Genomic DNA, 22350 nt, shown 5'->3' with positions numbered 1-22350 from the left:
CTCTCTACATGCCTCTCTCCCCCCCTCTCTACATGCCTCTCCCCCCTCTCTACATGCCTCTCTCCCCCCCTCTCTACATGCCTCTCTCCCCCCCTCTCTACATGCCTCTCTCCCCCCCTCTCTACATGCCTCTCTCCCCCCCTCTCTACATGCCTCTCTCCCCCCCTCTCTACATGCCTCTCTCCCCCCCTCTCTACATGCCTCTCTCCCCCCCTCTCTACATGACTCTCCCCCCTCTCTACATGACTCTCCCCCCTCTCTACATGACTCTCCCCCCTCTCTCTACATGACTCTCCCCCCTCTCTCTACATGACTCTCCCCCCTCTCTCTACATGACTCTCCCCCCTCTCTCTACATGACTCTCCCCCCTCTCTACATGACTCTCTCCCCTCTCTACATGACCCTCCCCCCCTCTCTACATGACCCTCCCCCCTCTCTACATGACTTTCCCCTCTCTACATGACTTTCCCCTCTCTACATGACTCTCCCCCCCTCTCTACATGACTCTCCCCCCTCTCTACATGACTCTCCCCCCTCTCTACATGACTCTCCCCCCTCTCTACATGCCTCTCTCCCCCCCTCTCTACATGCCTCTCCCCCCTCTCTACATGCCTCTCTCCCCCCTCTCTACATGCCTCTCTCCCCCCCTCTCTACATGCCTCTCTCCCCCCCTCTCTACATGCCTCTCTCCCCCCCTCTCTACATGCCTCTCTCCCCCCTCTCTACATGCCTCTCTCCCCCCCTCTCTACATGCCTCTCTCCCCCCCTCTCTACATGACTCTCCCCCCTCTCTACATGACTCTCCCCCCCTCTCTACATGACTCTCCCCCCCTCTCTACATGACTCTCCCCCCTCTCTCTACATGACTCTCCCCCCTCTCTCTACATGACTCTCCCCCCTCTCTCTACATGACTCTCCCCCCTCTCTACATGACTCTCCCCCCTCTCTACATGACCCTCCCCCCCTCTCTACATGACTCTCCCCCCTCTCTCTACATGACTCTCCCCCCTCTCTCTACATGACTCTCCCCCCTCTCTACATGACTCTCCCCCCTCTCTACATGACCCTCCCCCCTCTCTACATGACTTTCCCCTCTCTACATGACTCTCCCCCCTCTCTACATGACTCTCCCCCCTCTCTACATGACTCTCCCCCCCTCTCTACATGACTCTCCCCCCCTCTCTACATGACTCTCCCCCCCTCTCTCTACATGACTCTCCCCCCTCTCTCTACATGACTCTCTCCCCTCTCTCTACATGACTCTCTCCCCCCTCTCTACATGACTCTCCCCCCTCTACATGTTCTCCCCCCCTCTCTCTACATGACTCTCCCCCCTCTCTCTACATGACTCTCCCCCCTCTCTCTATATGACTCTCCCCCCTTTCTCTACATGACTCTCCCCCCTCTCTCTACATGACTCTCCCCCCCTCTCTCTACATGACTCTCCCCCCCTCTCTCTACATGACTCTCCCCCCCTCTCTACATGACTCTCTCCCCCTCTCTACATGACTCTCCCCCCCTCTCTACATGACTCTCCCCCCCTCTCTACATGACTCTCCCCCCCTCTCTACATGACTCTCCCCCCCTCTCTCTACATGACTCTCCCCCCTCTCTCTACATGACTCTCTCCCCCCCTCTCTACATGACTCTCCCCCTCTCTACATGACTCTCCCCCCTCTACATGTTCTCCCCCTCTCTCTACATGACTCTCCCCCCCTCTCTCTACATGACTCTCCCCCCCTCTCTACATGACTCTCCCCCCCCTCTCTACATGACTCTCCCCCCTCTCTCTACATGACTCTCTCCCCCCTCTCTCTACATGACTCTCCCTCTCTCTACATGACTCTCCCCCCTCTACATGTTCTCCCCCTCTCTCTACATGACTCTCCCCCCTCTCTACATGACTCTCCCCCCTCTCTCTACATGACTCTCCCCCCTCTCTCTACATTTACATTTTACATTTACATTTTTAGTCATTTAGCAGACGCTCTTATCCAGAGCGACTTACAGTAGTGAATGCATACATTTCATACATTTTTTTTTTTTTTCTGTGCTGGCCCCATGACTCTCTCCCCCTCTCTCTACATGACTCTCCCCCCTCTCTACATGACTCTCCCCCCCTCTCTCTACATGACTCTCCCCCCCTCTCTCTACATGACTCTCCCCCCCTCTCTCTACATGACTCTCCCCCCCTCTCTCTACATGACTCTCCCCCCCTCTCTCTACATGACTCTCTCCCCCCCCTCTCTCTTCATGACTCTCTCCCCCCTCTCTCTACATGACTCTCCCCCCTCTCTCTACATGACTCTCTCCCCCCCTCTCTACATGACTCTCTCCCACCCTCTACATGTTCTCCCCCCCCCCTCTACATGTTCTCTCCCCCCTCTCTACATGTTCTCTCCCCCCCCTCTCTACATGACTCCCCCCCCCCCTCTCTCTCATAAACACACAAAGCCCTCTGTTCCTCTGTAACAGTGTGTTCATGGTCCCCTGGTTTAGCTCATAGTGGCAGCTGTGTGTCAGTCAGTCATACTAACCTCTTTCTGTTCAGGCCTGTTCTGCTTCATAGTCCTCCCCACCTCGTTCCTATGGAAACCACAGACACGTGCAACTTCACCCCACAGACACGTGTCACTAAGCTGCTAGCCGTCAAGCTAACGAAGTTGGTACCAGATGAGTTTTGTAATGGAGCAGTAAAGGAACGGTTCCAGCGCTGTAGGAGCTGTATCTACTACACTTTTGTTTCTGGACAAACCGGATCACTCAGAGTTCCAATGCGGCGATAGTTTACCTGCTGAGGATTATAGGCTTGAAGTGGCTTCCTTGATCACCCAGGTCGCCTGCCTACGTAAGAAACTGGGGGGAAACGCAGAGTGGAATGTTTACATTTTCTACGCCGGTGGCTAGACTGCGTTCACGCTTGTTGGATGGGCATTCCCTGTAGCTCAGTTGGTAGAGCATGGTGTTTGCAACGCCAGGGTTGTGGGTTCGATTCCCACGGGGGGCCAGCACAGAAAAAAAAATGTATGAAATTGTATGAAATGTATGCATTCACTACTGTAAGTCGCTCTGGATAAGAGCGTCTGCTAAATGACTAAAATGTAAAAAAAAATGTAAAAAATGGATGCATCTCCGTCTTGTTGTTTGTCATTATCCGACTGGCCGGTGTTGCCCGGAGATCCCCCATCTGATAGCGGAGTCGAAGGAGCAAGACATTCAACGATGGTCACATGTCACGAGCCATGGAAGCTGAAGACAGAGGCCTCCCGCAAAGCAGTCTACAACAAATAGTTTTGCCGTCCTGGAGCCTGATCTTCCTGCACCTTCGTCTCTGGGGGAGCCTTTGTCTGTGCTCGCAGTGCCTTTCCCTACGATGTCGAGGTCGACGTTGGCAACCTTCCGTCCCTGCTCTGGATCGAGCGGGGCTTCACCGTCTGTTAGAGGCCTGCACCAGGCACCGGGAGCCACGGGCTCAAGTTATCCTGCCTCTCGCCTGTCCATAAAGGGTTCTCCGAATCCTGTGAAGCGTGTTAGTGGGTGGATTTCCTCGTCCTTATCGTCAGCCGTGATTTTGGGCAGCTCAATGGTAAGAAACTCTTCCTGACACAAAAACAGTGTCCTATCCCGAAGCTGGAGTAAATGACATTACTAAGCTGCTCCTGGATGTACTACACCAGGACGTGGAAATCATTTCTATCGTAGTCCATGTGGGTTTTAATGACATTATGAAGGGTCAGTTCTGAACAGTTGAAACTGGATTTCAAAGCGCTGATTTGACTCTCTGCTAGACACTAGTAAAAGACCCATCATATCTGGCCCTGTGCCCTCTCTGAACGCTTTAGTAGGATTCTTTCTCTTCACAACTGGCTATGTGATTATTGCAGCTGAATGGGTGTAACTTTTGTTGACAATTTCGATACCTTTTGGAAACAAAACCGGTTTTAATAAGGAGGATGGGATCCTCCCAAATCATTTGGGTTCCTGGATCCTTTCACAGCGTTATAAGGCTGCGTTGAGACAATGACTTATCAATGACCCAAGCCCAGCTCAGTTAATCCCTACCATTGTGATGCAGAGTTGTCATAATGCTGCATCAAATGTACATTATACCAGGGGCGTTGGAAGACACAATGTAAGTAACCTAATGTATGTCCCTCTTACAGCCCTGAGTGCCTCTGTTAATCCTACAGCTATTGTATGCAGTAATCATGAGCCTATGAACCAGATTTATACTGTTAGCACTGAGGTGGTGTGCCCTAGCAGGAAGACCACTGTGTGCAGCTCACCCTGCACTAACATAAATAACATGAGAATATATACTTCTCCTAAACTTCCCAGTAAAGCAATAAAACGAAGTAAGCATCCCAGAAGAAAAGTGCTCTAAATAGCCCACGTTAACATATGTAGCTTAAGAAACAAATCAATAATTTGCTAGCAACAGATGACATTCATATTCTGACTCTCTCTGAAACTCACTCAGATAATACCTTTGATGATACAGTGGTAGCAATACAAGGTTATAACATTTACAGAAAAGACAGAAATGCCAATGGTGGAGGTGTTGCTGTTTATATTCAGAACCACATTCCTGGATTAGAGACGATCTCATGTTAAATACTGTTGAAGTAATCTGGCTACAGGTCCATCTGCCTCACCTAAAGCCCATTCTGGTGGGAAGCTGCTATAGACCACCAAGTGGTAACAGTCAGTATCTGGATAACATGTGTGAAATGCTTGATACTGTATGTGACATCAACAGAGAGGTATATTTTCACTATGACATGCCAGCAACAAACGGTGACACTACACATCCAAGTATATCTGACCAAATGATGAAAGACAAGCATTGTAATTTAGAATTCTGTAAAGTGAGTGTGGAAGAGGTGAACAAATGTATTGTTGTCTATCAACAATGACAAGCCACCGTGGTCTGACAACTTGGATGGAAAATGACTGAGGATAATAGTGGACGATATTGCCACTCCTATTTGCCATATTTTAAATTGAAGCCTACTAGAAAGTGTGTGCCATCAGGCCTGGAGGGAAGCTAAAGTCATTCCGCTACCTAAGAATAGTAAAGACCCCTTTACTGGCTCAAATAGCTGACCAATCAGCCTCTTACCAACCCCAAGCAAACTTTTGGGAAAAAATGTGTTACAATGCTATCTATTTTACAGTAAACAAATTGACAACAAGCTTTCAGCATGCTTATGGGAAGGACATTCAACAAGCACAGCACTCTCAGCCAATCATCAGTCACAAATGACTGATGATTGGCTGAGAGATCATAGTCTGCTGCTGGAAAAACGTGTGTTATGGCTTCTCTGCTATGATGTGGATAAAGAGTTACCTGTTTAACAGAACACTGAGGGTGTTCTTTAATGGAAGGCTCTCCAACATAATCCAGGTAGAATCAGGAATTCCCCAGGGCAGCTGTTTAGGCCCCTTAAATTTTTCAATCTTTACTAATTATATGAGTAAAGCCAGTGTGTCTATGTATGCGGATGACTCAACACTATACATGTCAGCTACTACAACGACTGAAATGACTGCAACACTTAAAGCGCTGCAGTTAGTTCCAGAGTGGGTGGAAAGGAATAAGTTAGTCCTTAAATATTTCAAAAACTAAAAGCATTGTATTTGGAACAAATCATTCATTAAACCCTAAACCTCAACTAAATAATGTGGAAATTGAGCAAGTTGAGATGACTAAACTGCTTGGAGTAACCCTGGATTGTAAACTGTCATGGTCAAAACATTGATACAATAGTAGCTAAAATGGGGAGAAGGATGTTGATACTACCAGCACTATCAACAAGGCAAGTCCTACAGGCCCTAGTTTTGTCACACCTGGACTACCGTTCAGTCGTGTGGTCAGGTGCCACAAAAAGGGACTTGGCTTAAAAGACGACAGCACGGCTGGCCCTTGGATGTACACAGAGAGCTAATATTAATAATATGCATGTCAATCTCTCAAAGTGGAGGAGGAATTGACTTCATCACTACTTTTATTTATATTGACATGTTGAATGCCCCAAGCTGTCTCTCTAAACTACTGGCACACAGCTTGGACACCCATGCATATCCCACAAGACATCTCTTCACAGTCCCCAACTCCAGAACAGACTATGGGAGGCGCACAGTACTACATAGAGCCATGACAACATGGATCTCTATTCCACATTAAGTAACTGACGCAGCAGTCGAATCAGATTTAAAAACAGATAAAAATACACCTTATGGAACAGCAGGGACTGTGAAGACACACACATAGATACATGCATATACAAACACACACACGATAACATACACACATGTACACATGGATTTTGTACTGTAGATATGTGGTAGTGGAGTAGGGGCCTGAGGACACACCGTGTGTTGTAAATGTTTTGTCATGTTTTTACATTTGTATAAACTGCCTTAATTTGGCTGGACCCCAGGAAGAGTAGCTGCTGCCTTGGCATAATAAATGCCCATCTCTTGTGAAATGGGGAAGGTCACTATGAGGTGGAACAAGCCCCAATTGATTAAGGTCAACTTCCTGTGGTTGTGTGTCAGTTTCCTGTATGTCACAGTGGGGATCAGATTTTGTCGTTAAAGCGGCCATCTGCCCTATGCCGACAGGAAGAGGAAGCCCTGTGTGTTACCTGTTAATGGTTCCCCCAGGCTATTTTAGGGGGTCCAGGAGGGTTCTCTCCAGTGATGTTATGGCAAAACGGGGACAGAGGTGTCAGATGCACTTCCTGTGTTTGTGTGTGTGTGCGTGTGTTTGTGCGCATGCGCCTGTGTGTGTGGGTAAGATGACCAAAACAGGCAGATCATTCTGATTTAGTCCGTTGTTATGGCATCTCTGACATGCTAGTCCTTCCTGAGACGTGTGGAAGGAGAACTGATCTGATGTTAAATGCTCTAGACTGTGTTTGTTGATTTCCCACTGAGTTCTAAATGATGTGTACATGCAGACCTCCGATTATCAAAACTTAATCCATCGCTTTTTCTGTCTGTCTGTCTGTCTGTCTGTCTGTCTGTCTGTCTGTCTGTCTGTCTGTCTGTCTGTCTCTGTCTGTCTCTGTCTGTCTCTGTCTGTCTCTGTCTGTCTCTGTCTCTCTCTCTGTCTCTCTCTCTGTCTCTCTCTGTCTCTCTCTGTCTCTCTGTGTCTCTCTGTCTCTCTCTGTCTCTCTGTGTCTCTCTGTCTCTGTCTGTCTCTCTCTCTGTCTCTCTGTGTCTCTCTGTCTCTCTGTGTCTCTCTGTGTATCTGTGTCTCGTTAGGTTCTTTAAAGAGTTAGAGGACATGCACCAGCAGAATGTTGTTATAGATGACATCAGTGACATCGTGTTCAGACACGCCCAGTCCAACTTTGACCCCTACATCACCTACTGCTCCAATGAGGTTTACCAGCAGAGGACCCTACAGAGGCTAATGTGAGTACAACACACACACACACACACACACACACACACACACACACACACACACACACACACACACACACACACACACAGACGTTTGAACTGTGACTGATGACGCCCTGTCTCTCTGTCTCTCTGTCCCAGCAGTAGTAAGAGTCCAGTGTTTAAGGAGGTGTTGACTCGTATTGAGGGCCACCCAGACTGCAGGAACCTCCCAATGATCTCCTTCCTAATCCTGCCAATGCAGAGAGTCACCCGCCTGCCTCTGCTGATGGATGTGAGCCAACACACAACACTCACATACTGGACACACGTCTAGCACACTCATATACCCTCCCTTGATTAGGTACACCAAAATGGTTCGCTCCTACAGACAGTTAGTCACGTGGTCGTGGCTTCCTATATAAAGCAGGCAGACGGGCATCAAGGCATTCAGTTACTGTTCCATTGAACGTTAGAATGGACAAAACAAGTGACTTTAGCGACTTTAAGCGTATCGTCGTCAGATTAACACCTGCTAACCATGTGTATGTGACAAATAAATTTGATTTGATTTGAGACCCAGTATCTCAGAAACAGCCGGCCTCCTGGGCTTTTCATGCACAACAGTGTCTAGGGTTTACAGAGAACAGTGCGACAAACAAACAACATCCAGTTAGCGGCAGTCCTGTGGGTGAAAACAGCTCGTTGATGAGAGGTTGAAGGAGAATGGAAAGAATCGTGCAAGATAACAGGCGTGTCACAAAGAGACAAATAACGACACAGTACAACAGTGGTGTGCAGAACGGCATCTCAGAACACACAACTCGTCGGTCCTGGTCACGGATGGGCTTTTGCAGCAGACGACCACACCAGGTTCCTACCAGATAAAAACAAGAAGAGGCTCCAGTGGCCAGGCCATCACCAACACTGGGTTCCTACCAGATAAAAACAAGAAGAGGCTCCAGTGGCCAGGCCATCACCAACACTGGGTTCCTACCAGATAAAAACAAGAAGAGGCTCCAGTGGCCAGGCCGTCACCAACACTGGGTTCCTACCAGATAAAAACAAGAAGAGGCTCCAGTGGCCAGGCCATCACCAACACTGGGTTCCTACCAGATAAAAACAAGAAGAGGCTCCAGTGGCCAGGCCATCACCAACACTGGGTTCCTACCAGATAAAAACAAGAAGAGGCTCCAGTGGCCAGGCCATCACCAACACTGGGTTCCTACCAGATAAAAACAAGAAGAGGCTCCAGTGGCCAGGCCATCACCAACACTGGGTTCCTACCAGATAAAAACAAGAAGAGGCTCCAGTGGCCAGGCCGTCACCAACACTGGGTTCCTACCAGATAAAAACAAGAAGAGGCTCCAGTGGCCAGGCCATCACCAACACTGGGTTCCTACCAGATAAAAACAAGAAGAGGCTCCAGTGGCCAGGCCATCACCAACACTGGGTTCCTACCAGATAAAAACAAGAAGAGGCTCCAGTGGCCAGGCCGTCACCAACACTGGGTTCCTACCAGATAAAAACAAGAAGAGGCTCCAGTGGCCAGGCCATCACCAACACTGGGTTCCTACTAGATAAAAACAACAAGAAGAGGCTCCAGTGGCCAGGCCGTCACCAACACTGGGTTCCTACCAGATAAAAACAAGAAGAGGCTCCAGTGGCCAGGCCGTCACCAACACTGGGTTCCTACCAGATAAAAACAAGAAGAGGCTCCAGTGGCCAGGCCATCACCAACACTGGGTTCCTACCAGATAAAAACAAGAAGAGGCTCCAGTGGCCAGGCCATCACCAACACTTGGTTCCTACCAGATAAAAACAAGAAGAGGCTCCAGTGGCCAGGCCGTCACCAACACTGGGTTCCTACCAGATAAAAACAAGAAGAGGCTCCAGTGGCCAGGCCGTCACCAACACTGGGTTCCTACCAGATAAAAACAAGAAGAGGCTCCAGTGGCCAGGCCGTCACCAACACTGGGTTCCTACCAGATAAAAACAAGAAGAGGCTCCAGTGGCCAGGCCATCACCAACACTGGGTTCCTACCAGATAAAAACAAGAAGAGGCTCCAGTGGCCAGGCCGTCACCAACACTGGGTTCCTACCAGATAAAAACAAGAAGAGGCTCCAGTGGCCAGGCCGTCACCAACACTGGGTTCCTACCAGATAAAAACAAGAAGAGGCTCCAGTGGCCAGGCCATCACCAACACTGGGTTCCTACCAGATAAAAACAAGAAGAGGCTCCAGTGGCCAGGCCGTCACCAACACTGGGTTCCTACCAGATAAAAACAAGAAGAGGCTCCAGTGGCCAGGCCATCACCAACACTGGACAATTGAGGAGTGGAAAAACATTACCTGGTCCGACGAATCCCGGTTCCTGGGGGGGGTGATGTTTAGTTACATAGACGTATATAACCATGCAGAAAGGAACGTACACACCCTGTCTATGACGGTCTCACTCTCTAAAGGACTTTCTCTTACGTAACACTGAAGATTTGATTACACTAAACTGGTCTCTCGTTTCCTCCCCCCTCCATTCAGTTCCCCCAGTGAAATCACTTTCACCCACACTACAGTAGCCTTCGCCTGCAGTAGTCTTTGTCTAATGTAGCCTTCACCTACAGTAGTCTTTGTCTAATGTAGCCTTCACCTACAGTAGCCTTCACCTACAGTAGCCTTCACCTACAGTAGCCTTTGTCTAATGTAGCCTTCACCTACAGTAGCCTTCACCTGCAGTAGCCTTCACCTACAGTAGCCTTTGTCTAATGTACCCTTCACCTGCAGTAGCCTTCACCTGCAGTAGCCTTCACCTACAGTAGTCTTTGTCTAATGTAGCCTTCACCTACAGTAGCCTTCACCTACAGTAGCCTTCACCTACAGTAGTCTTTGTCTAATGTAGCCTTCACCTACTGTAGCCTTTGTCTACTGTAACCTTCACCTACAGTAGTCTTCACCTACAGTAGCCTTCACCTACAGTAGTCTTCACCTGCAGTAGCCTTCACCTACAGTAGCCTTTGTCTAATGTAACCTTCACCTGCAGTAGCCTTCACCTGCAGTAGCCTTCACCTACAGTAGTCTTTGTCTAATGTAGCCTTCACCTACAGTAGCCTTCACCTACAGTAGCCTTCACCTACAGTAGTCTTTGTCTAATGTAGCCTTCACCTACTGTAGCCTTTGTCTACTGTAACCTTCACCTACAGTAGTCTTCACCTACAGTAGCCTTCACCTACAGTAGTCTTCACCTGCAGTAGCCTTCACCTACAGTAGCCTTTGTCTAATGTAGCCTTCACCTGCAGTAGTCTTCACCTACAGTAGCCTTCACCTACAGTAGCCTTTGTCTAATGTAGCCTTCACCTGCAGTAGCCTTTGTCTAATGTAGCCTTCACCTGCAGTAGCCTTCACCTACAGTAGTCTTTGTCTAATGTAGCCTTCACCTACAGTAGCCTTCACCTACAGTAGCCTTCACCTACAGTAGTCTTTGTCTAATGTAGCCTTCACCTACTGTAGCCTTTGTCTACTGTAACCTTCACCTACAGTAGTCTTCACCTACAGTAGCCTTCACCTACAGTAGTCTTCACCTGCAGTAGCCTTCACCTACAGTAGCCTTCACCTACAGTAGCCTTCACCTACAGTAGCCTTCCCTCGTGCCTGCAATGTAGCCTCCACCTACAGTAGCCTTTGTCTAATGTAACCTTCACCTGCAGTAGCCTTCACCTACAGTAGCCTTCACCTACAGTAGCCTTTGTCTAATGTAACCTTCACCTGCAGTAGCCTTCACCTACAGTAGCCTTCACCTGCAGTAGCCTTCACCTACAGTAGTCTTCACCTACAGTAGTCTTTGTCTAATGTAACCTTCACCTACAGTAGCCTTTGTCTAATGTAACCTTCACCTACAGTAGCCTTTGTCTAATGTAGCCTTCACCTACAGTAGCCTTTGTCTAATGTAGCCTTCACCTACAGTAGCCTTCACCTGCAGTAGCCTTCACCTGCAGTAGCCTTCACCTACTGTAGCCTTCACCTGCAGTAGCCGTCACCTACAGTAGCCTTCACCTACAGTAGCCTTCACCTGCAGTAGCCTTCACCTACAGTAGTCTTTGTCTAATGTAGCCTTCACCTGCAGTAGCCTTCACCTACAGTAGCCTTCACCTACAGTAGCCTTCACCTACAGTAGTCTTTGTCTAATGTAGCCTTCACCTACTGTAGCCTTTGTCTACTGTAACCTTCACCTACAGTAGTCTTCACCTGCAGTAGCCTTCACCTACAGTAGCCTTCACCTACAGTAGCCTTCACCTACAGTAGTCTTTGTCTAATGTAACCTTCACCTACAGTAGCCTTCACCTACAGTAGCCTTCACCTGCAGTAGCCTTCACCTACAGTAGTCTTCACCTACAGTAGTCTTTGTCTAATGTAGCCTTCACCTACTGTAGCCTTTGTCTACTGTAACCTTCACCTACTGTAGCCTTTGTCTACTGTAGCCTTCACCCCTACAGTAACCTTCACCTACTGTAGCCTTCACCCCTACAGTAGTCTTCACCTACAGTAGCCTTTGTCTAATGTAGCCTTCACCTACAGTAACCTTCACCTACTGTAGCCTTCACCTACAGTAGCCTTTGTCTAATGTAGCCTTCACCTACTGTAGCCTTTGTCTACTGTAGCCTTTGTCTTAACTGGGTCAAAGAGTTCAGCTCCTAACTCTATTGACCTAGAAATGTTTGTTTATTCTGTCATTCATTGGTCCCTCATTTTTTTTACCAATTCTTTTACTAATGTTTTCACTTACTGTTCTATCTCTCTCCTTCTCTCTCCTTCCCTGTTTTAGTTGTTCCCTTGAGGTTTAAGGCAGGATACTAGGCCATGAAGTAGGAGGCTTTTGAGCCATGGGAAAGTTTTGGTAACACTTAACGATTCCAACCGCATTGCGTGCGTGCGTTTGTGCGCGCGTGCGTGTGTGTGCGCTTGTGCGCGTGCGTGCGTGCATGTGAGTGTGTTCATGACAGCAGTGTTAGTGAGAGATGTGTTCTGGAAGCCTCTCCCAGGAATAACAAAGTGGATAACTAGCTGATCTCACACACACACTACTTTATGACATCATACTCTGTGTACACAGCCTTTGACATCATAATCTGTGTATACAGCCTTTATGACATCATACTCTACTGTGTACACAGTCTTTATGACATCATACTCTACTGTGTACACAGGCACTGTGTGCGCGTGTGTGATCTGCTCTGACCTCTGACCTCTCTCTGTTTTTCAGGTAATTTGTCAGAAGGCTTCTAAAGGCTCATCTCAGTATGAGGCCTGTAAGAAAGCCCTTCAATCAGTCAGCAAGGTGAGAGGTCAACTGGTGTCAAACCCAAATTGATGCCAAGTCAAAGGTCAAAGGCCCATCTCAACATGAGATCAAGGAAGGAGCCTGTGTTTTCCCCTGTGGTCTTTGTATGTGAGCCTGCTTGTATCTGCACGTGTCTGTGAGAGCTAATAACTGTGTGTGTTAGGTGGTGCGTAAGTGTAACGAAGGGGCCCGTACCATGGAGAGAACTGAGATGATGTACACTATCAACTCTCAACTGGACTTTAAGATCAAGGTATGGAGATGGTCTTGGAATGATCCCCAGTGGGGTCTATAGCTGGGTTTATAACTGTCTCTATAGCTGGGGTTTATAACTGTCTCTATAGCTGGGTTTATAACTGTCTCTATAGCTGGGTTTATAACTGTCTCAATTGCTGGGTTTATAACTGTCTCTATAGCTGGGGTTTATAACTGTCTCTATAGCTGGGTTTTATAACTGTCTCTATTCACCCCAGTGTGTCTATAGCTGGGTTTATAACTGTCTCTATAGCTGGGTTTATAACTGTCTCTATAGCTGGGTTTATAACTGTCTCTATAGCTGGGGTTTATAACTGTCTCTATTCACCCCAGTGGGTCTATAGCTGGGTTTATAACTGTCTCTATTCACCCCAGTGGGTCTATAGCTGGGTTTATAACTGTCTCTATAGCTGCGGTTTATAACTGTCTCTATAGCTGGGTTTATAACTGTCTCTATAGCTGGGGTTTATAACTGTCTCTATAGCTGGGGTTTATAACTGTCTCTATAGCTGGGTTTTATAACTGTCTCTATAGCTGGGGTTTATAACTGTCTCTATAGCTGGGTTTATAACTGTCTCTATAGCTGGGTTTATAACTGTCTCTATAGCTGGGGTTTATAACTGTCTCTATAGCTGGGTTTATAACTGTCTCTATTCAGCCCAGTGGGTCTATAGCTGGGGTTTATAACTGTCTCTATAGCTGGGTTTATAACTGTCTCTATAGCTGGGTTTATAACTGTCTCTATAGCTGGGTTTATAACTGTCTCTATAGCTGGGTTTATAACTGTCTCTATTCACCCCAGTGGGTCTATAGCTGGGTTTATAACTGTCTCTATAGCTGGGTTTATAACTGTCTCTATAGCTGGGTTTTATAACTGTCTCTATTCACCCCAGTGTGTCTATAGCTGGGTTTATAACTGTCTCTATAGCTGGATTTATAACTGTCTCTATAGCTGGGTTTATAACTGTCTCTATAGCTGGGTTTATAACTGTCTCTATAGCTGGGGTTTATAACTGTCTCTATAGCTGGGGTTTATAACTGTCTCTATAGCTGGGGTTTATAACTGTCTCTATAGCTGGGGTTTATAACTGTCTCTATAGCTGGGGTTTATAACTGTCTCTATAGCTGGGGTTTATAACTGTCTCTATAGCTGGGTTTTATAACTGTCTCTATAGCTGGGTTTTATAACTGTCTCTATAGCTGGGGTTTATAACTGTCTCTATAGCTGGGGTTTATAACTGTCTCTATAGCTGGGTTTATAACTGTCTCTATTGCTGGGGTTTATAACTGTCTCTATAGCTGGGTTTATAACTGTCTCTATAGCTGGGTTTTATAACTGTCTCTATAGCTGGGGTTTATAACTGTCTCTATAGCTGGGTTTATAACTGTCTCTATAGCTGGGTTTATAACTGTCTCTATTCACCCCAGTGTGTCTATAGCTGGGTTTATAACTGTGTCTATAGCTGGGTTTATAACTGTCTCTATAGCTGGGTTTATAACTGTCTCTATAGCTGGGGTTTATAACTGTCTCTATTCACCCCAGTGGGTCTATAGCTGGGTTTATAACTGTCTCTATTCACCCCAGTGGGTCTATAGCTGGGTTTATAACTGTCTCTATAGCTGGGGTTTATAACTGTCTCTATAGCTGGGTTTATAACTGTCTCTATAGCTGGGGTTTATAACTGTCTCTATAGCTGGGGTTTATAACTGTCTCTATAGCTGGGGTTTATAACTGTCTCTATAGCTGGGGTTTATAACTGTCTCTATAGCTGGGTTTATAACTGTCTCTATAGCTGGGTTTATAACTGTCTCTATAGCTGGGTTTATAACTGTCTCTATAGCTGGGGTTTATAACTGTCTCTATAGCTGGGTTTATAACTGTCTCTATTCAGCCCAGTGGGTCTATAGCTGGGGTTTATAACTGTCTCTATAGCTGGGTTTATAACTGTCTCTATAGCTGGGTTTATAACTGTCTCTATAGCTGGGTTTATAACTTTCTCTATAGCTGGGTTTATAACTGTCTCTATAGCTGGGTTTATAACTGTCTCTATTCACCCCAGTGGGTCTATAGCTGGGTTTATAACTGTCTCTATAGCTGGGTTTATAACTGTCTCTATAGCTGGGTTTATAACTGTCTCTATAGCTGGGTTTATAACTGTCTCTATAGCTGGGTTTATAACTGTCTCTATTCACCCCAGTGGGTCTATAGCTGGGTTTATAACTGTCTCTATAGCTGGGTTTATAACTGTCTCTATAGCTGGGTTTATAACTGTCTCAATTGCTGGGTTTATAACTGTCTCAATTGCTGGGTTTATAACTGTCTCTATGGCTGGGTTTATAACTGTCTCTATAGCTGGGTTTATAACTGTCTCTATAGCTGGGTTTATAACTGTCTCTATTCACCCCAGTATAGCTGGGTTTATAACTGTCTCTATAGCTGGGGTTTATAACTGTCTCTATAGCTGGGGTTTATAACTGTCTCTATTCAGCCCAGTGGGTCTATAGCTGGGTTTATAACTGTCTCTATAGCTGGGTTTATAACTCTCTCTATAGCTGGGTTTTATAACTGTCTCTATAGCTGGGTTTATAACTGTCTCTATAGCTGGGTTTATAACTGTCTCTATAGCTGGGTTTATAACTGTCTCTATAGCTGGGTTTATAACTGTCTCTATAGCTGGGTTTTATAACTGTCTCTATTGCTGGGGTTTATAACTGTCTCTATAGCTGGGTTTATAACTGTCTCTATAGCTGGGTTTTATAACTGTCTCTATTGCTGGGGTTTATAACTGTCTCTATAGCTGGGTTTATAACTGTCTCTATAGCTGGGGTTTATAACTGTCTCTATAGCTGGGGTTTATAACTGTCTCTATTCACCCCAGTGTGTCTATAGCTGGGTTTATAACTGTCTCTATAGCTGGGGTTTATAACTGTCTCTATAGCTGGGTTTATAACTGTCTCTATAGCTGGGTTTATAACTGTCTCTATAGCTGGGTTTTATAACTGTCTCTATTGCTGGGTTTTATAACTGTCTCTATTGCTGGGGTTTATAACTGTCTCTATAGCTGGTTTTTATAACTGTCTCTATAGCTGGGTTTATAACTGTCTCTATAGCTGGGGTTTATAACTGTCTCTATAGCTGGGGTTTATAACTGTCTCTATAGCTGGGGTTTATAACTGTCTCTATAGCTGGGTTTATAACTGTCTCTATAGCTGGGGTTTATAACTGTCTCTATAGCTGGGGTTTATAACTGTCTCTATAGCTGGGGTTTATAACTGTCTCTATAGCTGGGGTTTATAACTGTCTCTATAGCTGGGGTTTATAACTGTCTCTATAGCTGGGGTTTATAACTGTCTCTATAGCTGGGGTTTATAACTGTCTCTATAGCTGGGGTTTATAACTGTCTCTATAGCTGGGTTTATAACTGTCTCTATTCACCCCAGTGGGTCTATAGCTGGGTTTATAACTGTCTCTATAGCTGGGGTTTATAACTGTCTCTATTCACACCAGTGGGTCTATAGCTGGGGTTTATAACTGTCTCTATAGCTGTGTTTATAACTGTCTCTATTCACACCAGTGGGTCTATAGCTGGGTTTATAACTGTCTCTATTCACACCAGTGGGTCTATAGCTGGGTTTATAACTGTCTCTATAGCTGGGGTTTATAACTGTCTCTATAGCTGGGTTTATAACTGTCTCTATAGCTGGGGTTTATAACTGTCTCTATAGCTGGGGTTTATAACTGTCTCTATTCACACCAGTGGGTCTATAGCTGGGTTTATAACTGTCTCTATAGCTGGGGTTTATAACTGTCTCTATAGCTGGGTTTATAACTGTCTCTATAGCTGGTTTTTATAACTGTCTCTAGCTGGGTTTATAACTGTCTCTATTCACACCAGTGGGTCTATAGCTGGGTTTATAACTGTCTCTATAGCTGGGGTTTATAACTGTCTCTATAGCTGTGTTTATAACTGTCTCTATTCACACCAGTGGGTCTATAGCTGGGTTTATAACTGTCTCTATTCACACCAGTGGGTCTATAGCTGGGTTTATAACTGTCTCTATAGCTGGGGTTTATAACTGTCTCTATAGCTGGGTTTATAACTGTCTCTATAGCTGGGGTTTATAACTGTCTCTATAGCTGGGGTTTATAACTGTCTCTATTCACACCAGTGGGTCTATAGCTGGGTTTATAACTGTCTCTAGCTGGGTTTATAACTGTCTCTATAGCTGGGTTTATAACTGTCTCTATTCACACCAGTGGGTCTATAGCTGTTAACCTACTGTAAACCCTGAAGAAGAACTGTTAAGCTCCTATGAGATACGATGGACACTTAAGAATACATGCTAGAGAGAAGCATTGACATGCAGAAGTGTTTTGTTTTTAAAGGTAGAATCCTTAATGGTGAAAGTACCATTGTTTTTAAAGGTAGAATCCTTAATGGTGAAAGTACCATTGTTTTTAAAGGTAGAATCCATAATGGTGAAAGTACCATTTGTTTTTAAAGATATAATCCATAATGGTGAAAGTACCATTGTTTTTAAAGATAGAATCCTTAATGGTGAAAGTACCATTGTTTTAAAAGGTAGAATCCTTAATGGTGAAAGTACCATTGTTTTTAAATGTAGAATCCTTAATGGTGAAACAACTCTCCCCCGTGACATCACTGCATGTGTGATAGAACAGGATATGCAGATGTTTTGACCATGCTGCGCCACGCTCCCGTCCTCCGTTTGTCAACAAAACCAAGGCGGTGGGGGCAAACCGTGGCGCCGTTTCCCCTCATGTGATTTCATCTTAAATAGAAACAATAACAAAAGCGTCCCTCTGCCTCTGTTTTGGGTGAAAAAGCTGAGGGTTGGGTCTGAAGAAACCACTTTCAAATTCGTAGACAGAGCTGTGGATGCAAGGACTGACCATGATATCAAAATGATAGTTTTAATCATGTTATGAGGCTGTACAGTGTTTGTTTTACATGTAGGTTGTTTACAAACAGAGTAAAACAAGCTGATGTTTTGTGTTTCGATGGGATACGACAATTAAACTGAACTCTCGCCCCTCTATCATTCATTTATAAGTCAAAAAATGAATGTAGAAACTAAGGATTGTATCTTTAACAGCCTGTACCATGAGGTACAGTGAAGACATTACCATTAGCTGTCTGCTTTTGAGGAACATTTAGGTATTCCTGGTCATACATGACATTTCCCCAGCAGTCTCCCAGGGGACACAGGGAGGGAACAGGACGTTTCTCTACTGGTGTGAAATGGAGAGGAATAAGGGTCCTATAAAACTGTTGCTGCTGCATTACAGAATAAAACACACACACACACACTCTCATTAACACAGGCATGGTGTTATGTTCTGTACAAACTGTACGTTCACAAGGTCTTTTCCCAGCATCCTCTTTGAATCACACACCATTTCTTTATCTGTTGATATGGACAAGTGTGTTTCCAGCAGTGTGCTAGAAAGGCTTACATATTTCTTTCTCGCATAGACACACACACACACAGATATATATTCAAACAGATGTACATAAATACACACACGCTTCGGCAGGCACAAGTGTGGGAAAGTGCTGTTGGCACATGTGGGCCTAACAGATATCTGCAGGGCTGTGAACATACATTCTGCTCTCATAGCCAGCTGTTCACACACACTACACAGGAATGTCTGGAGTACATTACATTTGTAAACCTTGATATTGATCATCCGTCCTCTCTCTTCTCTCCCCTCTGTCCCTCCTCTCCCCTCTGTCCACCCTCTCTCCTCTCCCCTCTGTCCCTCCTCTCCCCTCTGTCCCCCCTCTCTCCTCTCCCCTCTGTCCCCCCTCTCTCCTCTCCCCTCTGTCCTCTGTCCTCTCTCTCTCCTCTGTCCTCTCTCCCTCCTCTGTCCTCTCTCTCTCCTCTGTCCTCTCTCTCTCCTCTCCCCTCTGTCCCTCCTCTCCCCTCTGTCCCTCCTCTCCCCTCTGTCCCTCCTCTCCCCTCTGTCCCCCCTCTCTCTTCTCCCCTCTGTCCTCTCTCTCTCCTCTGTCCTCTCTCTCCCCTCTGTCCTCTCTCTCCCCTCTGTCCCATCTGTCCTCTCCCATCTGTCCTCTCCCCTCTCTCCTCTCTCTCCTCTCCTCTCTCCCCTCTCTCCCCTCTGTCCTCTCTCCCCTCTGTCCTCTCTCTCTCTCCCCCCTCTGTCCTCTCTCTCTCCCCCCTCTGTCCTCTCTCTCTCTCTCCCCCTCTGTCCTCTCTCTCTCTCTCCCCCCTCTTTCCTCTCTCTCTCTCCCCCCTCTGTCCTCTCTCTCTCCCCCCTCTGTCCTCTCTCTCTCTCTCCCCCTCTGTCCTCTCTCTCTCTCTCCCCCCTCTTTCCTCTCTCTCTCTCTCCCCCCTCTGTCCTCTCTCTCTCTCCCCCTCTGTCCTCTCTCTCTCTCCCCCCTCTGTCCTCTCTCTCTCTCCCCCCCTCTGTCCTCTCTCTCTCTCCCCCCCTCTGTCCTCTCTCTCTCTCCCCCCCTCTGTCCTCTCTCTCTCTCCCCCCTCTGTCCTCTCTCTCTCTCCCCCCCTCTGTCCTCTCTCTCTCTCTTCCCCCTCTGTCCTCTCTCTCTCTCCCCCCCTCTGTCCTCTCTCTCTCTCCCCCCCTCTGTCCTCTCTCTCTCTCCCCCCTCTGTCCTCTCTCTCTCTCCCCCCTCTGTCCTCTCTCTCTCTCCCCCCTCTGTCCTCTCTCTCCTCTCCTCTCCCCTCTGTCCTCTCTCCCCCTCCCCCCAGCCCTTCCCATTGGTGTCGTCCTCTAGGTGGATGGTGAAACGAGGGGAGCTCACAGCCTTCGTGGAGGAGAACGGCATCTTCTCCAAGAGGATGTCACGTCATCAGGTCTACTTCTTCCTCTTCAATGATGTCCTCATCCTCACCAGGAAGAAGAGGTGGGTCCACAGTCTCACTAGCCAATCACAGCCAATCCCACAGTCTAACCAAGCATTCACAGTCAACTCCACAGTCTCACTAGCCAATCACACAGATGGGGAGGGTGGTGATGATAAAATCTTTAAGTATGCTAGATGTAAAGATTGCGAGCTGGCAAGCCCAAACTGTCTGTAAGTCATTGCGACAGAGTTTGTGCAGGAAATGCCACGTGTTCATCCATGTGTCTTTGTGTGAGTGATTTGTCTCTGGGATGAGTCAAGTGTGACCTTACACCTCCCATAACACTCGTACTAAAGACTAAGTAATTAACCTATTCAAATGTTGATATGACTCTATAAAGATATTAAAATACACAAGCAAGCATTAGACAATGAGTTGACGTTGACTAGCAAGAATGGGTCTGAGAATTGTCTATATCAAAGGCAGATGTTTAATTAACATTGAACAATGAATGAATTTAACATACCAGGCATGAAGCTTAAGTTACAAACATGAACCTCTCTGGTATCATTGGGACGCTAGCGTCCCACCTCGACAACAGCCAGTGAACTTGCAGGGCGCCAAATTCAAACAACAGAAATCTCATAATTAAAATCCCTCAAACATACAAGTATTATCCACCATTTTAAAGATGAACTTCTTGTTAATCCAACCACAGTGTCTGATTTCAAAAAGGCTTTACGGCGAAAGCAAACCATGCGATTATCTGAGGACAGCACCCCATCAAACAAACACAGACAATCATATTTCATCCCGCCAGGCGTGACACAAAACTCAGAAATAACGATATAATTCATGCCTTACCTTTGAAGATCTTCTTTTGTTGGCACTCCAATATGTCCCATGAACATCACAAATGGTCCTTTTTGTTCGATTAATTCCGTCGTTATATCTCCAAAATGTCAATTTATTTGGCGCGTTTGATCCAGAAAAACACAGGTTCCAACTCGCGCAACATGACTACAAAATATCTCATAAGTTACCTGTAATCTTTGTCCAAACATTTCAAACAACTTTCCCAATACAACTTTAGTTATTTTTTTACGTAAATAATCGATAAAATGTAAGACAGGATAAACTGCGTTCAGTTTAATACCGGATGAAAACAAAGTGGAGCGTGGTCACGCTCCTCTAATAAACAGTACACTTCACTCGACCCTCGTTCTGAACAGCAATACTTCTTCATTACACAAAGGAAAAACATCAACCAATTTCTAAAGACTATTGACATCCAGTGGAAGCGATAGGAACTGCAAGCAAGTGCCTTAGAAATCTAGATCCCCATAGAACACCCATTGAAAAGAGAGTGACCTCAGGGTTTCGCCTGCCAAATAAGTTCTGTTATACTCACAGACATCATTCAAACAGTTTTAGAAACTTCAGAGTGTTTTCTATCCAAATCTACTAATAATATGCATATCCTAGCTTCTGGGCCTGAGTAGCAGGCAGTTTACTTTGGGCATGCTTTTCATCCCGACGTGAAAATACCGCCCCCTATCCCAGAGAGGTTAACAAGCATTACAAGCCATTATTCCAACCATATGGATCCTCAAGTTAACTTACAGGACAAAGCATGAACAAAGAGATGCTTATGTCACGAACTGGCTCGAAGTTCGTTACAAAAAGGGAGACAACGTGGAGATAAATATATTTTTGTTATTCCTTATTAACTGAAGTAAACTAAATACAATTAACAACGGTGTGTGTAGTCAGTAATCAGCAGTGTAAGTGAGTGGTTGCATGTATAGATGTGATAATGAGGGGTGTTGAAAGGTGCCAAAGCAAACAAAATGGCCACAAAAATACCACAACCAAAATCTGCATGGAGAGAGTCTCCTCAATGAATGGGGAAGAGGTGTATTTATCCCAGAATATAATTCTAGGAAATGACAACTGATCATACAACCTTCCTCCATGAACTGGATACAGGATAAGAGAGACAACAAATGCATTTAATTACATGTGTAACATCTGAAGGTGGAACCTTCTCAACCCAAAACCAACCACAATTGACCAATCAAACAATACCAAGTTTACAGTAACCTAAACACTCCCAGGCCCAATCTCCACAGGGTGTCACAGCATTTAAAGGCTGGTGTGATGAGGGGATGAGACCAATGTAAATAAGACAGCATTTCTGAGAGAAACATAAAACCCCTTTGAGTAATTCAGAGTTGACCCTGTCCAGATACAAGTTACCACAGAGATCATACATTCATATAGAGTCCTCTTTAGGAGACAAGTTACCATAGAGATAATACATATAGTCCTCTTTAGGGGACAAGTTACCATAGAGATAATACATATAGAGTCCTCTTTAGGGGACAAGTTACCACAGAGATAATACATATAGTCCTCTTTAGGGGACAAGTTACCATAGAGATAATACATATAGTCCTCTTTAGGGGACAAGTTACCATAGAGATCATCCATATAGAGTCCTCTTTAGGGGACAAGTTACC

The 22350-nt window shown here is 45.9% G+C and overlaps 1 protein-coding gene across 1 annotated transcript in view; it reads left to right on the top strand.

The window, feature by feature from the left end:
- The window catches only part of LOC106613293 (rho guanine nucleotide exchange factor 26), an 82382-nt gene that overhangs the window by 24111 nt on the left and 35921 nt on the right, over window positions 1–22350 (top strand). Inside the window, exons 7-11 of the mRNA XM_014215381.3 lie at window positions 7273–7425; window positions 7558–7690; window positions 12650–12724; window positions 12891–12980; window positions 19733–19887. Coding sequence (XP_014070856.3) covers window positions 7273–7425; window positions 7558–7690; window positions 12650–12724; window positions 12891–12980; window positions 19733–19887 — 606 coding nt within the window. The remainder of the gene's footprint in view (window positions 1–7272; window positions 7426–7557; window positions 7691–12649; window positions 12725–12890; window positions 12981–19732; window positions 19888–22350) is intronic.

This window comes from Salmo salar, chromosome 09, assembly GCF_965601325.2.
Source record: "Salmo salar chromosome 09, fSalSal1, whole genome shotgun sequence".
In the NCBI taxonomy this organism is placed as follows: domain Eukaryota; kingdom Metazoa; phylum Chordata; class Actinopteri; order Salmoniformes; family Salmonidae; genus Salmo; species Salmo salar.
This window is presented reverse-complemented; position numbering and strand designations above follow the sequence as displayed.